Source organism: Rhinocladiella mackenziei, assembly GCF_000835555.1.
Source record: "Rhinocladiella mackenziei CBS 650.93 unplaced genomic scaffold supercont1.2, whole genome shotgun sequence".
In the NCBI taxonomy this organism is placed as follows: domain Eukaryota; kingdom Fungi; phylum Ascomycota; class Eurotiomycetes; order Chaetothyriales; family Herpotrichiellaceae; genus Rhinocladiella; species Rhinocladiella mackenziei.
In genome coordinates this window covers 140,623-157,916 of record NW_013550603.1, presented here as the reverse complement: position 1 = coordinate 157,916, position 17,294 = coordinate 140,623, and the positions used below count along the sequence as shown (strand labels likewise).

Genomic DNA, 17,294 nt, shown 5'->3' with positions numbered 1-17,294 from the left:
TTCTGTTCTGACACAGTCCTTCATGAGAAGCTGCCATATGATCCACACGTTCGTCGATTGGTCTTCTCTCAGGTGAACTTCCGTCTTGGAATCTCAGCAGTGCTCGCAATCGCAGGCAGCTTCTCGGCACCCGTCATACGGGCATTAAACTCGTCAAGCTTATCAAGCGGCAAATTGAGGAATAGATGTTTATTCTTCCATCGGACCTCACTCTCGATGAACTCCTTATTGTCGCCAGCGGGGGGAGGCGGCGGCTCTGTGATTTTCGTGATCAAATACGCGGTGCTCGCCTCGGCGATGCCGTACATCAGTACACCGAGTAAAGGGATCTTGACCACGATTGCAAAGGCGACACTGAAGCCGAACAAGACGCCACTTCGGTCGATGAACCAGATCTTCTTCTGTTGCTTTGTGAATCGGATACGCTTGAAATATGGTTCGAGGAGACGCGACATGAGGCTCCGGCTGGAGAAGTAGGTTTGTAGAAAGGACACCATGTAGTGTTTGGGCACGACAAGGCCACATGCGAAAACGATGCCGGCCGGGACGGGTCCAACAGCTCTGTTGAATGTATAGAAGGAAGCGGCGGGAAGGACAAACGGACCGACGACGGGCACGAACGTCAAGGCGTAGATGGTAAGCGAAATCGCCGCTCGTCGGGCGTATTTCGCAGTGAAAAGGATGAGGCGGTCGACGAGGCTCCGCTTCTCCTTCTTCTCCCTCTCATCGTGCGTCAAGTACATCTTCAGCGTTGGGTAGTACAGAGCTCGCAGAGTGGCGGGGTCGTCGGACTTGTGTTTCTGCACGTACGTTTGGTCAACCCATGCCAAGGAGTCCATGAAAAGATCGTCCAGAGTGGGTGTCACGGAGCTCATGACGGTCATGAGGAAGAAAGGGATCTGGAGCACGGATTTCGATATGAAATCTAGCCCGTTGACGAGCCTATCGTCCCACGTTTCGTGGTCGAGGTCGACGACGGCGGAGATGATTAATAGGAGGAATTTCACGGCGTAGATGGGAATGTTGAGGATTATATGGATGGCCAGGCCGGCGCATACCGCTATTGCAGCCTGACGGTAGTGTGTCGTTGTGAAGAGTTCTGGGTTTTGCATTGCGCGGTGTGCTCCTACAAAGGTAAGCTGAGCCCCGCGAAGGATAGCGTTTGGATCGAAGTTCGACATGATAATATTGAAATTAGACAAGGAAAGTAAGAATTCAGTGCGAGGTGGCCTGCATAAAACTTGGATAATTAAGGGAGAGAGCCGGTCAGTATCTTGCGGCAACAGGAATTGACCTGTGAAGCTATGGCTTCGATGTCACAGCTACGTAAACAGCGTCTGGGAGGCTCTATGTTCTGCCATACAAGGCTGAACAAAATGGTGATGGGCTGTTCATCGTCTTCGCTCTGCCTTTTGCCGTCATTTATAGCGCGTGAGATCGGTGATCATCTTCTAATGTAATGCCGCTGCTTGTCGATCATCCATTCAGACTTTGAATTCCGTCCAACTTATGGCTTGGTCATCACCGAGTAGCGGCAACAGTCGGTTCGCCATGTATTGATTTGGACTCTGGAAACATTTTGACATAGATCCTCTCGAGGTCAATTTTGCAATATTGGAAGTAAACGGAATGTCGATACTCACATGGATTGGAAATCGTCGCAAGAGGTCAAGGCGGTGGTATGCGGTGGGGGTATTAGGCCGCAGATATATCACCAGGGGGACACCAGGATTACACTAAGATTCCACTCGAGTAGTACCGCGCGGTGAGATACGCGATCCTCAGAGGGTCCCATCGTGACAGAATGTAAGGGAGGGGGGGGGGGGGGGGGGCCATCTGGGTATAAATGCCCCCACCATTTGCTTCCTGAATTGTTTTCGCTCCCGTTCACAATTTTCTATGGTCAACGCAACACCACATCTCATTCATCCCAATCCCAAAAAGACGCAGAATAGTGGCCTTTGTGTGTCTGACTCATCGCGAAACCGCGACCATAGAAAGCAATGAGTGAAGGACCATGAGTGGGAAATCACTTCATTGGGCCACAGTGGATGGCCCACAAAATACATCTCGCGCACTCACATTATTTGACCACCTCGGAGCTATCGCAAACATGCTATGGATCCGAGACCCGTTTTGTTGCCACGGGCTTCGGCATCAGAGGTGTAGGAGCTGTAGAGAAAATACTTTTTCGTTGATCTTCAAGATTATTCAGGATTTTCTGCGTTGCTAAAGTAACGATGGCAGAGGGATCCGATATCGGTTAAACAATCGCATGATGTTTTGGTTCGTCCAGGTCTTTTGGAAGGATGAGAAAAGCACCTAACGAAAGGTTGCCAATAGAAATGACACAGTTGCTGAGATGGACACAAAGCTTGCATCGTTAGGCCGAGAAAACTCCTAGAGAAGTGAAAGGGGGTAAACCTTATCAAATTTTTATCAGATAAGATAATCGCCTTTTTTTAATCTGATGATCTCCATCACGCTTCCTGTCGTTCCACCCTCATTTGACATTGCACCATCGGGAACTACTGTCTCGACAATCCTTTTACTCGACCAAATCAACTGATCCATGAAGGAATCGCTTACTTCCTCCTCTTCGGGTTTGGGACGAGCGTACATTTCTCCCCATCTATCGACGGTCTTTTCGGGAGCCGAAGTTTAGAATCTCCCTCTGCCCGGATTCCCAACGTGACACCAGAATTCCGAATACGTGAGTGCTTGCATGCGACAGATTAAACCTGATTAAGCAGATCCTGGCCAAGGTTTTGAGAGACGATCAACAATATGCTTCTTTTCACTTTGGCGGGTTTTCTGGGCACGCAAACGCTTCGGTGTGCTTGATGAGCTTGAAAGGCACCTGTCGAGCTTATCCCTCCAATGCAAGCTTCCTCCATTGCCATCAACTCTAGTGCATGGCGTTTCTTGAACCCCGTCTATCCCACGCCGAGAGTGTGCTAGGGATTCTCCTTGAGGGTATCTTTCAGACTGGTTTTGATACCATCAGACTAGTGGTGCTTTGTTCAACTAATGCACCTATCGCGAAGTCATTTTGGTCTTGAACAATCAGGAGATCATTACCCACACATATCCTACAGAGTCTAGAATTCGTCAGCTCTCGACAGGCCAGCTCTTCACACGAACTGTATGCAAGCCAGGCGAGGGGAACTTTTAGTCAAACAAAAGAAAATATTTTGAATCTGCGTGTGGATTGTAATACTTTCGGTCGGCGAAGTTGGATAGAACCTATGCCCATTTTGCAATGGAGGCCTTGGAGGAGCTGGACAGATTTTCTCATCTTTCGGCCGCCATCCGAGGTGTATATCTGGACGAACTTGGGGCATCTGGTGTCAACTTGATATGCTCGACCCAAGCTACGGCCTTCGTCGCTATTATGGAACTATCAACTCTTTTCATTGTTTTGACATACACCCTCTCGCCAGGCCCTGGGCTACGACCCAACTGTGTGCATTGATGGCATTCGTACAGATATCGCCGAGTTCACCTTTACTGGGGGGACACCAGAGGATTACTGGGGAAACATCTGCACAAATAATCTCAGTGTCCATTCTATGTGGCCCGCAGCTAAGCTGTACTGCGCCAAAGACGAAATCGAGGCAGGCGCCAAGATGCTGGCAGGCTATTGCTCCGAATATGGGCTGATAGAACTGGTCCCATATTCCGAGGTCCTTCCCAATCTCACTGACGAGTTTATTGCCTCCCTTCCTGTCGTCGAGTTCAGCGATATCAATGAGACCAAGATATGGAGCCACGCCGTGCTAATTTCTAAGAACTTTTACAAGGCTGGTGAGAGGACTGTGGTAAGCATGAGTCGACTTGGGACGAGTATACTCTAACGAGCGACAGAGTGTCTTTGAAAAGGAGTACATTCTTCACCAGAGATATGGGTAGGTCCATTATACTTGTATGCTTTAGCACATTGCGGTCGCTCACGTCTTTACCGCTGGGGGCTTGCATCTGCCAACGACTCCTGGCTTCGGCAGGCATGAGCACAAGTTCGATCACGGGATAATACAATCGGGACCTCTGCTTGCTTTGGACGACTATGTGAGGCACCGAATTGTCAATGAGCCGCTTGTCTCTTCTGATGGACTAGCGATGCGTGCCCTCGTCCAGCTTATTTTCAATACCCAGAAAAGCAGCCAGTGGGACGGCCTGCGTCACTTCGCCTATCAGCGAGAACGACTTTTCTACAATGGGACGGACGCAGATCTGGTTCTAAAAGGAAAGGAAGGCCATTTGGGCTTGCAGAACTGGCACAAGGCCGGTGGTATCGCTGGTCGCGGAGTACTGATCGATTACTGGACGTACGTTGAAGAACAGAGGAGAATTTTCGATCCGATTAGAGGCGCCTCGATCGAATTTGACGACTTGATGGACTGCTTTGAAGCTCAGAAAAGAGCCTCCAAGCAATCTCTAGAGCTACGTGCAGGTGACATCTTGTTCATCAGATCCGGCTATACACAAGCGTATCTCCAGCTCAACGAGCACGAAGAAGAATCTGCTGGGACAACAATGCCACCAGCCGCAAGCGGAGTCCAACAGGATCCAAGGCTACTAAAATGGCTTTGCGACAATAGGTTCTCCGCGGTAGGGGGGTATGCTCCCGGCTGGGAGTGTTTTCCTCCAGAACCCTCGGCTGGCTTCCTCTTCCATGAAGTCCTCATTGCGGGATTGGGGCTGCCCTATAGCAGAAATGCTGTGGCTCGAAGATCTTGCGCAGTATTGTAAGGAAGCGAAAATGTGGTCTTTCTTTTTGTCTTCTTCACCACTCAATGTTCATGGAGGTGTGGCTAGCCCGGCGAGTACTATGGCAATCCTTTGAGAGAAAGCCCCCAAGCTTACGCCAAATCCTCAGGCCAGAGCTATTCCCTTTGGTATGGACGAGCGAGGTTTTGAAGATGAAAACTATATGAAGTTTTCGGGGGTCGAACTTGCCTGGAATCCTTGGTCGTGGCCTTGTGGTTTGGGAATCACGCTTGTACGGCATCACATAATCATATAGACATTCTGATTACAGTATACTGATCATGTCCTAAGCGTGACGGGGGATTTCGGTCGTGACGCCTCGACCAACCAACTCACCTACCTAATTGAACCAATCACTTTGGCTAGTAATTATTGATTTGCAGGTGTTTGTTTCTGCAGTAATATCTATCTTCGCCGGGTAACGGAGATGTTTGGTTCCTCCTTCGCCTCAAGGGCTTACCTAGAAGTCGAGTAATTTCATGTACTGGTCACATCTGGTCTGTTGTTGAGCCCTAGGAGCCTCATCAGCCAATATCCGGGGCGGCTTATGAACTCTAGCCTTCGTGGCCATTACTACAGGATGCGGAATGGAAAAACTTAGTTACCGAGTATAACCAAGCCATCCATCATGCTCAATTACTCGAGAGTCTGTATTGTGCGCAGGAAGGATAAAATTGGACATCAAAGTTGAGCTTGCAGGTTTCACCTGTAGAGAACAGTGCCATGAGCGAGCCCATCCCAATTTCTAGGAATTGTAAAAGCGGCACATACCCGTTTGTAGTCGCCAAGATTGCGTCTGATGCGCGGCTTGGAGCTTCTATACATCATCGTTTCTCGGTTCAAGGCGCACTCAACCGCGCCATCCAACCCTCAACAACAAAACAATGTTTTATATCAGAAAAACTGACCATCAAAGTAAAATCTACCATTAGCGTTTACCAGGCGACTTAGGTACAAATGCTATGAGCTATAAAGATGCAGCATGGCTACACCCTCCTACGGCGACCGTCCCCCGCTACAAGGGTACCGCAGAACCTTCACAGTCCCGTCGCGCTCTCTCTCCCTTCATGAAACCGCGGGACTCGACAAAGCCGATGCTGATGCCAATATCTTGTACTCACATCCCTCTGTGCGAATTGTGACCTTCTCTCCCCCGACCGATTCGATTCCCCCACAAAGCAAGGAAATATCGCCGGATACCGACTACCCTGTTGATACGATTGAGACTCTACCATGGCGGTCGCGGACAGAGACCCTTGCTTCCACTGGAGGCATGGTGATCGAGAAAGTTCGTGGATCTGGTAATTTTCTCAAGTCGACCGACCAGAGAGTCATCCACACGATTATGCGTAATTCGCAGTGTTGGTGTGTAGACGGAGAATCCAAGTTCGTGTTGCGAACTGGCAAGTTCCGCTACTACCGAATAGAATTGCCCTCCGAGACGGAAGTGGACAAAGAGAAGGTCCAGGAATTGAAAACTGTGTTGAACAAAGTCCTCCGTTTTGAAAGGACTCCATGTCCGTTCAAGCGGGCATTTCACGTGAATCTCCCCGACGACGCCATGACGCCTCGACGGAAAGGAACCTGGAAACGAAAACAGCCTCCACCGCCCGCCACTCCGAACACTGATCCTCTACCAAGGACCAAGAACACCCGCACTTGGAGTTTGCAAGGACAAAATACCCCGACACCTCTTCCGACATATGGGCGACGTGGGTCAGACTATGGTTACAATCCAAGTCGTGGGTCATCTCCACTAACTCAGCATGATGGAGAAGGATATCAATCAACGACCTCATCTAGTCTGGCGTCTAGCGAGGATGCCGGTGAAAGACGGCCATGGGTGGGATCTAGCGAAGGTGATCCGCACCAAAACGAGACACGATCTGTACCAGAGGAGGATGACGGATCTATCAATGAATCAGAGCACCAAGAATCATCGGCTCCTACGGATGATGTGGCCGCCACTGACAAATGTACGACACCTGATTCCGCGGAAGCTTTGAACTCGACAACAATGGTAGAGGGATCATCCTCAGAGGCTGCTGAGAGACTGCCTGCGGGCCTGCAGGCTGGCATGAGAGCATCGACAGAAGGAGACGCGCCATCGATACATTCTCGGGAAGACACCCTGGGTGAGACAGTCCCTGAAGATCGGCACAAGAAAGAAGAGTGGCAAGAAAAGCCGGAAGAGGAGGCACCTCAAGAGGAAACAATTGAAGCTGAGACATCGAATGATGGTGTCTCTGGGCGAAATCTTTCTGAGAGCAATGAAGCAGAAGAAGATTCTTCTGCCGTAAGGTCTTTCCATGAACCACCCCAAGTGAGCAAAGAGTCTTTCCAGACCAATGACATTGACCCTACGCCTTATTCGGTCTCCGTTGTCTCGGGAGAGGGCTTTTCGAAATCCGTTGACAAGTCTGCCGCCGGGTCTCCCATGCCGAGTCCCGAGACTCTACTGCCTGTGGACAACTTCGCCAAAGAGCCCGGAACATCTGAGTGGAATGGGGAGGTTGCACCACAGGGTGACAACTCGAGCGTTGGAAATCAAGATGACGGCTCACTGAGTCGCGTTTCAAGTGTTGATTCTTTCCACACAACGAACTCCCTGACCCAGGAATCGCTGCAGGAGCACGTTGACAGTATCGGTTCGGAAACGACACCTAATGCTGAAACGTTTGGTCCATTCAGCACGAATATACGGCAGCACCGAAGGGAGTTATCGGAATTAACAGTGACCGCATCAACGATAGATGATCCTTCGGGGCCCAATGCCGATTGGCGGCCGCTCACAAGCGATTCCCTCGATAAACCTCCAACACCGGGACTTGCCAGATCCTTAGCTTCGGATTCCTCTTGGCCTGAAGTTCACACACCCTCATCACCAGTCCAGGATGGTTTGAGGCGGCGTTTGAGGGTAAAACGTTCGCTGTCACCTCTACCACCATCTGCAACCCTATTCTCACCTCCACCTCCAAATCATGGAAACCATCTTACCGCGACTATCCTCCAGAAAGCCTGCACTGTGGTATTGGTGCAGCCAATTGAAGCTGTCGTGTGGCTTGTCCATATCTTGGCTCGTATAGCTGGTGGAGCGACGGTCAATGACCTTCTCAGTGGAGATCTATTCCGACGACCAGAGCAACATCGTCGAAACTCGAGCTTCCCAGATCAAGTCACTTCACGAGATGATAGCGATGAAGATGATTTCGGAGTTCCTATCCGTGGAAGATGTCGAAGCGAGGAAGCCAAAGCGAAGACACAAATGGCCAAAGAAGACGATGCTGATTCGATCTTTGATCTGGATTGATTTATTATTCGCGCGGATGGGGATAAGAACCATGGACATGGTCGATTTTTCAAATGATCCATTCGGATTTTCAACGGTGGGAATTGTATTCGAGCGTCGGCGTTCAAGGATTCGATGCCAAACCATGCATTTATCAATACCCGTAAGTGAGATCATGGGAAGGGTGGAAACGTGGGATTGATACTGGTTATGATGCTATTATTACTGGAGGCAGACCGGACAGAATACGATTGATATGATCCTGCAACTTCCCAGGGATTCTGTCTCCTCTTCAGTTTGCTTCAGTCACTTCTTTGAGTAACGTCTCACTTGAGACCCACAGCAGATCTCGCATTGAAGGGCGGAAGACGTGCTGGTTGAATCCATCTCCTGGTCGGTAATTCACCCCGCAAGGCAAATTGACACAATCTGTGAGATCTCTGGCAATGGTAACTTGCCATGAAGAATTGAACCGTATCCATATTCGCGCTCTCTGGGTCAATGGTCAGTTATTTGCGGCCATTCGCCTTTCTAGCAGTCCTTGCGCCCAATAAACGTTAGGTAAAGCCGTATGGCTGACTCGTAACGAGATTAATCTTCGAGGCCCGACAAAAAGATCTCAGTAAATCACGAGGACGAATTTGTTACGACCCAGCCTTCTCCCCTACCGCCGATTCCCTCTCTTTTTCGCTTTCGCTTTCTCCTTGGCCTTCTTCTTGTCTCGTTTCCTCAGCCCTTCCATCCCTTTCTTACACACCTCCGCATACCGCGCGTAAAACGTATCCAGATCCGCCGCCTCAACTACTGTTGCTAATTTGACCTTCGGTTTCACGGACTCTTTGGTCTTCGGCTTGGCGGTTCTATATGGCTTCGAGAGTCCGTTTGTGGCGCGAATGAGGATCCGTGGTGGTGAAGATGATGATTCGGTAGTTGAATCACTCAAAGACTTTTGGGTCAAGTAGACGGAGCCGTGAGCCGCGGAGTGTGTTGAGGAGAGAAGAGTCGTGAGTTGGCTCAGGAACTTTGTTTGGAAATCAGTCTTTTGTTTTGCGATGGCATATTTGGTGGTGTGGATGGCTTTCCTCACCTCGTCATTACTCATGCGGATTTGCGCCATTCTCGTCGCCCTGGACGTCTTGATGGATCAAGTCGCGAGTCTAGATTGCGAGCAGGTTGCAGGGAAACCTGCCGCCGAATTTGGCACTACTCTTCCCTTTTTTGCTGTTGGCACGTATCCGTACACTTTAGAGCTCTCATGCGCTTCGACACTATAGGATATTCCACAGGGGTAAAAGCGTAGCTTGAGGGGCTAGCCCCCAGACCCCCGGCCTCGCTGCGCTCGAGACATCACGTGATTGAGCTGGGCACATTGGTCTTGGCATTCTTGGCGGCGCACACATGCGGCCTTCAACTATTCACGTGATTTGCCAACCCCTCGGCATCCGGAAAATCTATAATCCGGCAACCGCCGAGTCCTTTGCTCTGATTGGCTAGCCCCATCGGATCCAGTCCGTGGGCCAACCCCGGGCCTCTCGTATCACTTGATTAGCCAACCCTCCATACTCCGAAAAATCTACAATCCTAGTTATTACGTAATCCCGTGCTCTGATTGGCTGGCCCGCGGATCCAATCCACGACCCATCCAGGAGTGGATAGAGTGCCGCCGTAGTCCGGAAAATATATAATCCGAAACCTAATCATGTGCTCTAATTGGCTGACTCCATCGGATCCAGTCCATGGCCCATCCAGGAATGGGTAGAATGCCGCCTTTGTCTGCCAGGGCCTCCTGATCGGATCCAGTCTTTGGATCACGTGTGGACGATGTTGATCACGGTGTCCTGTGCCATACGATATCCTCCATCGGATCCAGTCCATGGGACCATGAAGTGGACGACGGTATACCCAATTAGGAAAGCCGACAACAATATCGGCGATATATCTAGCAAATATCGATACATGGGGCTTAGATATCGGCGATGAGATCGGTACCTGCTAGTTCGGAGCACTGTCCACTATAACAACTGATTTGTTCTCCGTATAGTCTAAGTCCCGGTCTTAGGACATAAGGTGGCCACCTCCGCGGGGAACAAGGTCATTTGCAGTCCGTATTCGTAAGAGTTCCCAGCCGGAATCTGGTTGAGATATCATCCTTCCCTTGCTGCCGTATGATTTAAATACCTGGGCATAGAATGAACCGGCCGGCAGTGGAGGTAGCGCGTAGCTTTGCCCGCACAGGGTGTATGAAATCAAATCAAATCAAATCCTATCTTAACTCTTTTCGTGCTACGTCTTGTACCTAGAACTCGATGCTAGTCAGAACATATTGCTTGAATCCTTAACCTCGAACCCTCACACGGCGGGAGGTCTCATCGGATCCAGTCCACGGCCTAGCCAGAGAGCACCATCCATCTCTGCTGGTTCGGTGGGCTCGTGAACCAGTATTTCCACCAACCTTTACGGTGTGCGACTTTCTCATGGCATTATATGCTAAAGATCATCACGGCTCAATTCGAGAGATACCTGAGCAGACACTGGAAGCTAGAATGAACTTCACCCATTTTCTATCAACTGATACACAACTTACCCCCGAGGACATTCCTGCATTATGTCGGGACCTGTTACGCCGGAGCGCTGCGATGCAGCTATGTTGGAACCAGGAAACATACGATCTACTGATACCGGTGTACTATGGCACGGAGGATGAGACGTTCGACCCTTCGAATTGCGGAGTCATCGCAGTACAGGTGAAGAATAAAGAGAATGCCACAACACCGAGAGAGATCTTCGGGGAGGAGTTTATCAATGTCAGCCCGAAGACGCCGAATTCGGGCAAATTGAAGGAGAAGAGTTCTGATCGCAAGCCGATGAAATTTGTGTTCACTCAGATGGCGAACCCGATCCTGTTCCTACTCTTCGATCTAGGGGTGGTCAGCAGCAGTGCGGCTTACGCTCCACTTGTTCAAGTGATGCGCAGTCGAAGTGGAGAGCAACCTGGTTTGTGGGCTATCCATTCGCGAGGACGCGATCATACCATCTTTTGGCTGCCTAGAGCACTTCAAGGCTACAGATTCGAGCGAGCGGTTCTTTGCTGCGATACAAACGGGCAACACTCCGGCCGATCGACTCTCTCAGAGAAATAGAGTGTTCTCCGATATTAATGAAAACTTCAGATATGAGCAAGAGAGTGAGGCCAGAATACAGGAAGTGGAAGCAAGACTTACCGGATCGAAGAGAAAGGAAGTAGAAAGTCCCGAGGACAAGCGGTTCGGCAAAAGAGCGCGCCGGGCATGAGCACGAATATCAGCATGAGCAGCAGGATGTGTAGCAGTATGAGCAGAAACAGAAGCGCGAATTTCGCCTCGACCTCTCACCGGCTTCAATCTGTAGCTGAGAGAGGTCTAATTGATTGATTGATTGACGCAGTTTGAGTCGATTTTGCGAAGGTCGGACAAGGTCCTCTCTGTGTGGCAGTGTGAGGAAATCCAGAGGGACCGTCCCTCCAGGTCCTCGAGGCGTCATGGTCAGGGTAGTGTAGTCAAAGGCGCCCGTCGCTTTCGAGGAGTTGGACGGATCCCTCACTGTTTCTGAAAGGGGACTGTTTCTGGTCCCCAGAGATGGTTATGTGGTGCATGGGAAGGCAAGTCAATCTGGGAGACGACCGAGGTGACAGAATGCTCTACGCCATCGATCAAGCTGCGTCTCCATCCGACCTCGCTGTCCTTGTCGGCTTCATGGTTTGGCTTGGTGTTACAGGTGTTCCAGTCCGAATGGCGTGGTAATTTTGTCACACTGGGTCAGACTGCTGCATCTCCTCACCAGCTATGAAATTTTGCTTTAGGAAACTACCGGCCTTATACACGACACCCTTCCTTACTGTCGCCTCCTCGAGAAAATTATTATCGTGAATCATGAAGCTGTATATATTCGTTAAGTTTCGATAGTGTTCAGACTTGGCCCGGTTCGATTGCTGAATATTGGTGTCATTTCAAAGTTCGCCGTTGGACTTCGTCAGTTTGAGTCCCGCGGTAATCTATTTGCGAACGGCGGCGATCTCATGCGGTTGGGAAGGGCGCGTAGATGTAGGGTCGATAACCCAGTCGTGTGCAAGGATCAACACTAATCGAGCATAGAGTTCTCCTTTGCGCCCCTTTTCGATCAATCCTTTCTCAAGAAGCACCATACAGAGCGTGGAAATGCTCAACGACCAGCGGCCTTCGATGCAGAGATGCTCCATTGCTGCCTTTGCTAAGACTGGCTCAGATGGCGTCGTTGTGTCCATCATTCCCGTCTCGTGGTCCATAGATATGACCACTCTCATAAACGAATTCACCGCCTCCCTTGTGAGGGAGAGAGTGGCGGGGTTCTGCCGGCAGACATCCAAAGAGAGACGAAAGGATAGCGCAGCAGAGACGTGGTTCGGGTCGAGTGGATTGTAATTTGGATCGTTGCTGGCCGCCTAGAAGCTTCAATTTGGCCACGTCGATCATATTCTGTTTCTGACATATATGTGCGTACCAGAGAGGCCTACCGAATAGAGCCATGTGCTCGAGGTCCGCAAACCTCTTTAACGACTTGACGAGCTCCTCTTTCCTCAGTATTGGATTCTGCATCCTTCGTCGGTCCTCGATGTCGAGCTGGAGACTCACAAATGGGGGAAAGCGCATCAGTTCGGCGGGCTCTGTAAGACTGACACGAGCGGAAGGGTCGCGAGGGTAATCGCCAGTTCGGATGATATTGTTCGGCGGTACAAGGTGTCCGATGAGAGATTGTGTTGAGAGGAAGAAAGACCACATACGAAACTTCTTCAGGCAACTGATGACTCGATTGAGCGCCACATAGAGTCCGGTGCGTGGTTCACCAGAGAATCCCTTTTCTATCAAACTTGACGCCCACGATTACCAAGAGTGAGTTAGTGTCACTTACGTTCCGGCATTGCTGAATATTTTTGATCAGGTTTTCGGCAGCATTGAGGAGGCCGGTCAAGGGATCGAGGGGTCCTGTCCACGCTATTTCGAATTGACGACGAATGCTTGAGGAGCGGTCATCGTCGAACTTCTCGACCCAGGCCGGACTGAAAATCAAATCGCTGGCGATAGCCCGAGCTCTCTTAGCTACCGATTCGCAGAACTCGATACGCATCTCGGAGCGTTAGTTCTGAGTGTCGTTAGCATCGGTAGCTGGTGCAAGCGGTGCCATCTCTGCGTGCCTGTCACCTGCAAGCTTTTCTAGAGTCATCTCGCTAAAGGGCTTGCTCTCCACCCAGATATTGACTGACAGGATCGAATTAGCGAGACTTTGGTGACAAAGGCATTAGCAATTTACATATCTCGAAACTGGCTTGGAGCAATGCTGCAGCGAGAGTATGATTCCACGCTACGATCGCTCTCCTCCCCAGAAAATCAGTAGATGTCACCTGCTGGCTGGTGGGCCCGGGGATGTTGTCTGGCCGCTTCTCGCGCAGGAATGACAGTATCTCTTTATCAGGAGGTGGAAAGCCGGAAGTTCCAGGCTCACGAAGAATGAAGTTGATCATGGGACAGAGTTGGCCGAAAGCATCCGCTAATCTTGATTTGCCTCTACTGCTGCTCTGAACGAATACCAAGGTCTTTGCGTAATACTTGCTCACATCGAGTAGCTAGTATCGCCGAATAAGGTCCCGTAGCGCAATTAGAGAGTGCGGAAAATAGGCATTGTTCCAATCTTTTTGCAAGGCACGGAAGATAGCTCTTTTCTGAGGGGAGGTCAGTACGTGGAAGGCGGGACTGTTAGTGTTTGTCTCCTCCTTAGCCAGATTCGGGAATAGCTGTTTATACTATTCTAGATAGTTTTTCTTCAGCCAGCCCTGTAGCTCTTTCTTAGTCATATCGTTTAGCCTCTCTTCGTACTCTTTCGGGTAGTTTTCCCAAAGCCAGTGGTGCAGCTCCCACGGGCTTATATCTTCTCGCTCCTCTTTCGGTATAACGGGCTCTGCTTGGGCGGCTTGAAAGTCTGACCCGGTGTGCCCTGGGTTCGGTTCTGAAGGGGTGCTCATCGTGATGCTACCTAGAATAGCTGGACGTGACGAGAAGAGAGGCGAGGAGGAGAGGCCTCGGGGGGAAGTAGGGAGGAGGTAGTGAGGAGGAGCGACAGGCAACAGCGGCGGCAGAGCTGATGAACCAGGAGATGAGAATATGCCTTGATCGATTCTATTGAGAGGAGAAGAGTGTTCAGTCCGTTGAATGAGCAAAAAGGTTGAGGGATCCCAAGCGGGAGTGACACAGCGAACGCGACACGCCAAGCCAGGAAACACCGCGGGAGTGACGCAACACACGTGACACACCAAGCCAAGATAGGCAACGTCGGAGGCGCACTGGTGTATCGGTTATCGCCGGTTAAGTCCGCAGGTCAAAATAATTTGTGACGCAGTTTTGTTCCAGTACACAATTGGGATCAACTTCGACAGTCAGACAAAGTATGCGTTTGTTCCCACTTGGAGTGTGGATATAAATGCCGCGGCAGAATGCGAAGCCCCAGAACGGCGTGAAGTTGCCGTTTGCATTACGGAAAGAGCTCGGTCTAGAATCGAAGCGACCAGGTGTTCGAAGACAGTATGGAACAGTGAAGAATAGGAAGGAGGAGCGCAAGACAAAGAGGCAAGAGAAAAGACAAAATAAAAGGGGCTCAAAATTTCGGAACATTCTCGATGTTGATGAAGATGGATCTACGGAGGAAGAGCTCGAAGAAGACGACAAGGGCGAAAACCCTTCTCGTCCCCGGCTTGCAGAAAGGAGTGCGGCGAAGATGGATGTCAGAACAGGCGAACCAAAACCGAAATCAATACTGAAGAGGCCGAGGCATCCATCAACGTCGTTGTCCGAGACGTCGTCTCTGCCCAGTTCTCGTCCAACCTCCCCAGGTCTCGTTCTGGACGCCAATTCGCGTGCATACAAAGAGCGTGCTGCGCAGGATGATGCCGAAATTAGCACCCTCGAGAAAAAGCTTGGATTGAAGAAAAACAAATTGTCCAAACCTTTTGCGGATGACGGGTTGGATGATTTACTGGACGGTCTCCAAGAGCAGGACCGGGGAACGAAACGAAAGAACGAGGGCAAAGAGTGGTTAGAGAGGAAGAGAAGGAAGGTCTCTATTGGGAATGAAGAAGGCGACGAAGAGGATGCGTTCGATCTAGATGAAGAGAGCGTCGGAGAAGACCTTGATAGTCTGAACGACGAGGAGGCCGATAGTGAAGACGATTTATCCGAGGTGGATCGAGAAGACGGCCTCGACGAAGAAAACAGTGCCGATGACGACTTCGGACCGGACGACGGAGATGACTTCGAGGGCTTTGAGACTGAAGAAGAAGCTTCACCGGCTCAACCCAGGAGAGTGCGAGAGAATCCCTATATCGCTCCGGTATCTTCAGAAACACCTCCGGCAAAGTACATCCCTCCGTCATTGAGAAAAGCGCCGAATTCGGAAGCGCCATCATTGGGGAAATTGAAACGACAAATACAAGGCCACTTAAACAAACTGTCTGAAGCCAACCTAGTCTCAATTTTGGGCGAGATCGAAAAGATCTACCAATCGAACCCTAGACAAGATGTTACTTCCGTGCTCATCGATCTGCTCCTGACGCTCTTCTCAAACAAATCAACACTCCAGAATACATTTGTCATTCTCCACGCGGCGTTCACGGCTGCAGTCTACAAAGTTGTCGGCGTTGACTTTGGGGCAGAAGCACTTTCGCAACTCGTTGATCGCTTTGAGCAATATCACCACGACACTTCTACTGGAAAAGAAGCACTGAATTTGATCAGCCTCCTGTCCCATTTCTTTACGTTCCACATCGTTGGCAGCGTCATCATCTTCGACCATATCCGCCTCTTGCTGGCGAAACTGAGCGAAAACAACACAGAACTATTACTTCGACTGGTTCGAGATTGTGGTCCTCAGCTCAGACAAGACGATCCATCTTCACTCAAAGCTGTTGTACAATTGATGCAAAAGGAAGTAGCGCACATGAACTCCGCAGGAGAGCAGATGAGTGTCCGGACCAAATTCATGATTGAGACGATCACGGATTTGAAAAACAATAAAATGAGAGCCGCCACGAGTAACACCGGAGTCTCCAGCGAGCACATCACACGCATGAGAAAAGTACTCGGGTCATTGAATAGTCGCAACCTCAAAGCCTCCGAGCCATTAAGAATAAGTCTTGACGACATCAAAAGTAGCGACCAAAAGGGGAGGTGGTGGCTTGTGGGAGCCAGATGGAAAGGGAACGAGCCAACAACGACAACAACGGCGGCGGCGGATGAATTTATTAATACATCCGCTCGAAATGCCCCACTGCTCGACGATGATGCGGATTCGATCGATCTCCTTGCCCTCGCTCGACAATATGGCATGAACACCGACGTGAGACGGTCAATCTTTGTCGCACTCCTATCGGCTGTCGACTATCAAGATGCGTACATGAGAGTGCTCAAGCTCCGTCTCAAGCGATCTCAGGAGCAAGAGATTCCCAAAGTCCTTCTCCGTTGTGCCGCCGGGGAGAAGCCATATAATCACTACTATACACTTGTGGCGAAGAAACTTTGCCTCGACAAGAGAATGCGCAAAGCCTTCCAATTCGCGCTATGGGGCTTCTTCCGGCGATTGGGCGAGAATCCAGATCTGGAGGACGAATACGATGAGCAAGACGAGCAGAATGTGGTGGAAATCAGCGAAATCGCCAATCTAGCACGGTTGTTTGCGCATCTGATTCTCGACGGAGCAGAAACGGTTGGCGTGCTAAAAGTCCTGGATCTGGCTTATGTCAAAGAGCGAACGATGATGTTTGTCGAGTTGTTGTTCATCATGGTCATGACGGAGGCGAAGGATAAAGAAAATTCATTGGCCCGAGTGTTTGAGCGCGTGGTCGAGACGCCGCAGATTCTCAAGAGATTGCAGTTCTTCATCAAGAAAAATGTGTGGAAGTCGGATTTGGTGGCTAAAGCTGACAGAGAAGTGGTCAAGCGAGGCTGTAAGGTTGCGTTGGAGACTCTGGGTCGTTTGAACATGGGGACTTCTGCGCTCGATGACTGAGTCGACAGGACTTACGAGAGTGTTTGATCAAGGATCACTAGCCAAAGGAGAACCGTTTGCAACAATATGACCATGATTCAAACGTCCTGTTTCATCGTCTACCAACATTCGATCTATAAGAGAACCGCATCTTAACGCAACATGGCGAACTTTTCCATGACGAATCCCC

The 17,294-nt window shown here is 50.2% G+C and overlaps 5 protein-coding genes across 5 annotated transcripts; 3 read left to right on the top strand and 2 right to left on the bottom strand.

Annotated features, from left to right (window-relative positions):
* Positions 1–68: 68 nt before the first annotated feature.
* Positions 69–1,181, bottom strand: Z518_01859 (uncharacterized protein; the record flags this gene model as incomplete). Its single annotated transcript, XM_013418888.1, has 1 exon — positions 69–1,181. One exon carries the CDS (start codon positions 1,179–1,181, stop codon positions 69–71), a length of 1,113 nt encoding a protein of 370 aa, XP_013274342.1.
* A 2,391-nt stretch (positions 1,182–3,572) lies between these two features.
* On the top strand, positions 3,573–4,752 carry Z518_01858 (uncharacterized protein; the record flags this gene model as incomplete). Its single annotated transcript, XM_013418887.1, has 2 exons — positions 3,573–3,821; positions 3,937–4,752. The coding sequence occupies 2 exons, from the start codon at positions 3,573–3,575 to the stop codon at positions 4,750–4,752; spliced, it is 1,065 nt and encodes a 354-aa protein (XP_013274341.1).
* A 1,000-nt stretch (positions 4,753–5,752) lies between these two features.
* Positions 5,753–8,080, top strand: Z518_01857 (uncharacterized protein; the record flags this gene model as incomplete). Its single annotated transcript, XM_013418886.1, has 1 exon — positions 5,753–8,080. The coding sequence occupies one exon, from the start codon at positions 5,753–5,755 to the stop codon at positions 8,078–8,080; it is 2,328 nt and encodes a 775-aa protein (XP_013274340.1).
* A 643-nt stretch (positions 8,081–8,723) lies between these two features.
* Z518_01856 (uncharacterized protein) lies at positions 8,724–9,176 on the bottom strand (the record flags this gene model as incomplete). The annotated part of the gene is made up of 1 exon (XM_013418885.1): positions 8,724–9,176. The coding sequence occupies one exon, from the start codon at positions 9,174–9,176 to the stop codon at positions 8,724–8,726; it is 453 nt and encodes a 150-aa protein (XP_013274339.1).
* A 5,369-nt stretch (positions 9,177–14,545) lies between these two features.
* Z518_01855 (uncharacterized protein) lies at positions 14,546–17,125 on the top strand (the record flags this gene model as incomplete). The annotated part of the gene is made up of 1 exon (XM_013418884.1): positions 14,546–17,125. The coding sequence occupies one exon, from the start codon at positions 14,546–14,548 to the stop codon at positions 17,123–17,125; it is 2,580 nt and encodes an 859-aa protein (XP_013274338.1).
* Positions 17,126–17,294: the final 169 nt, after the last annotated feature.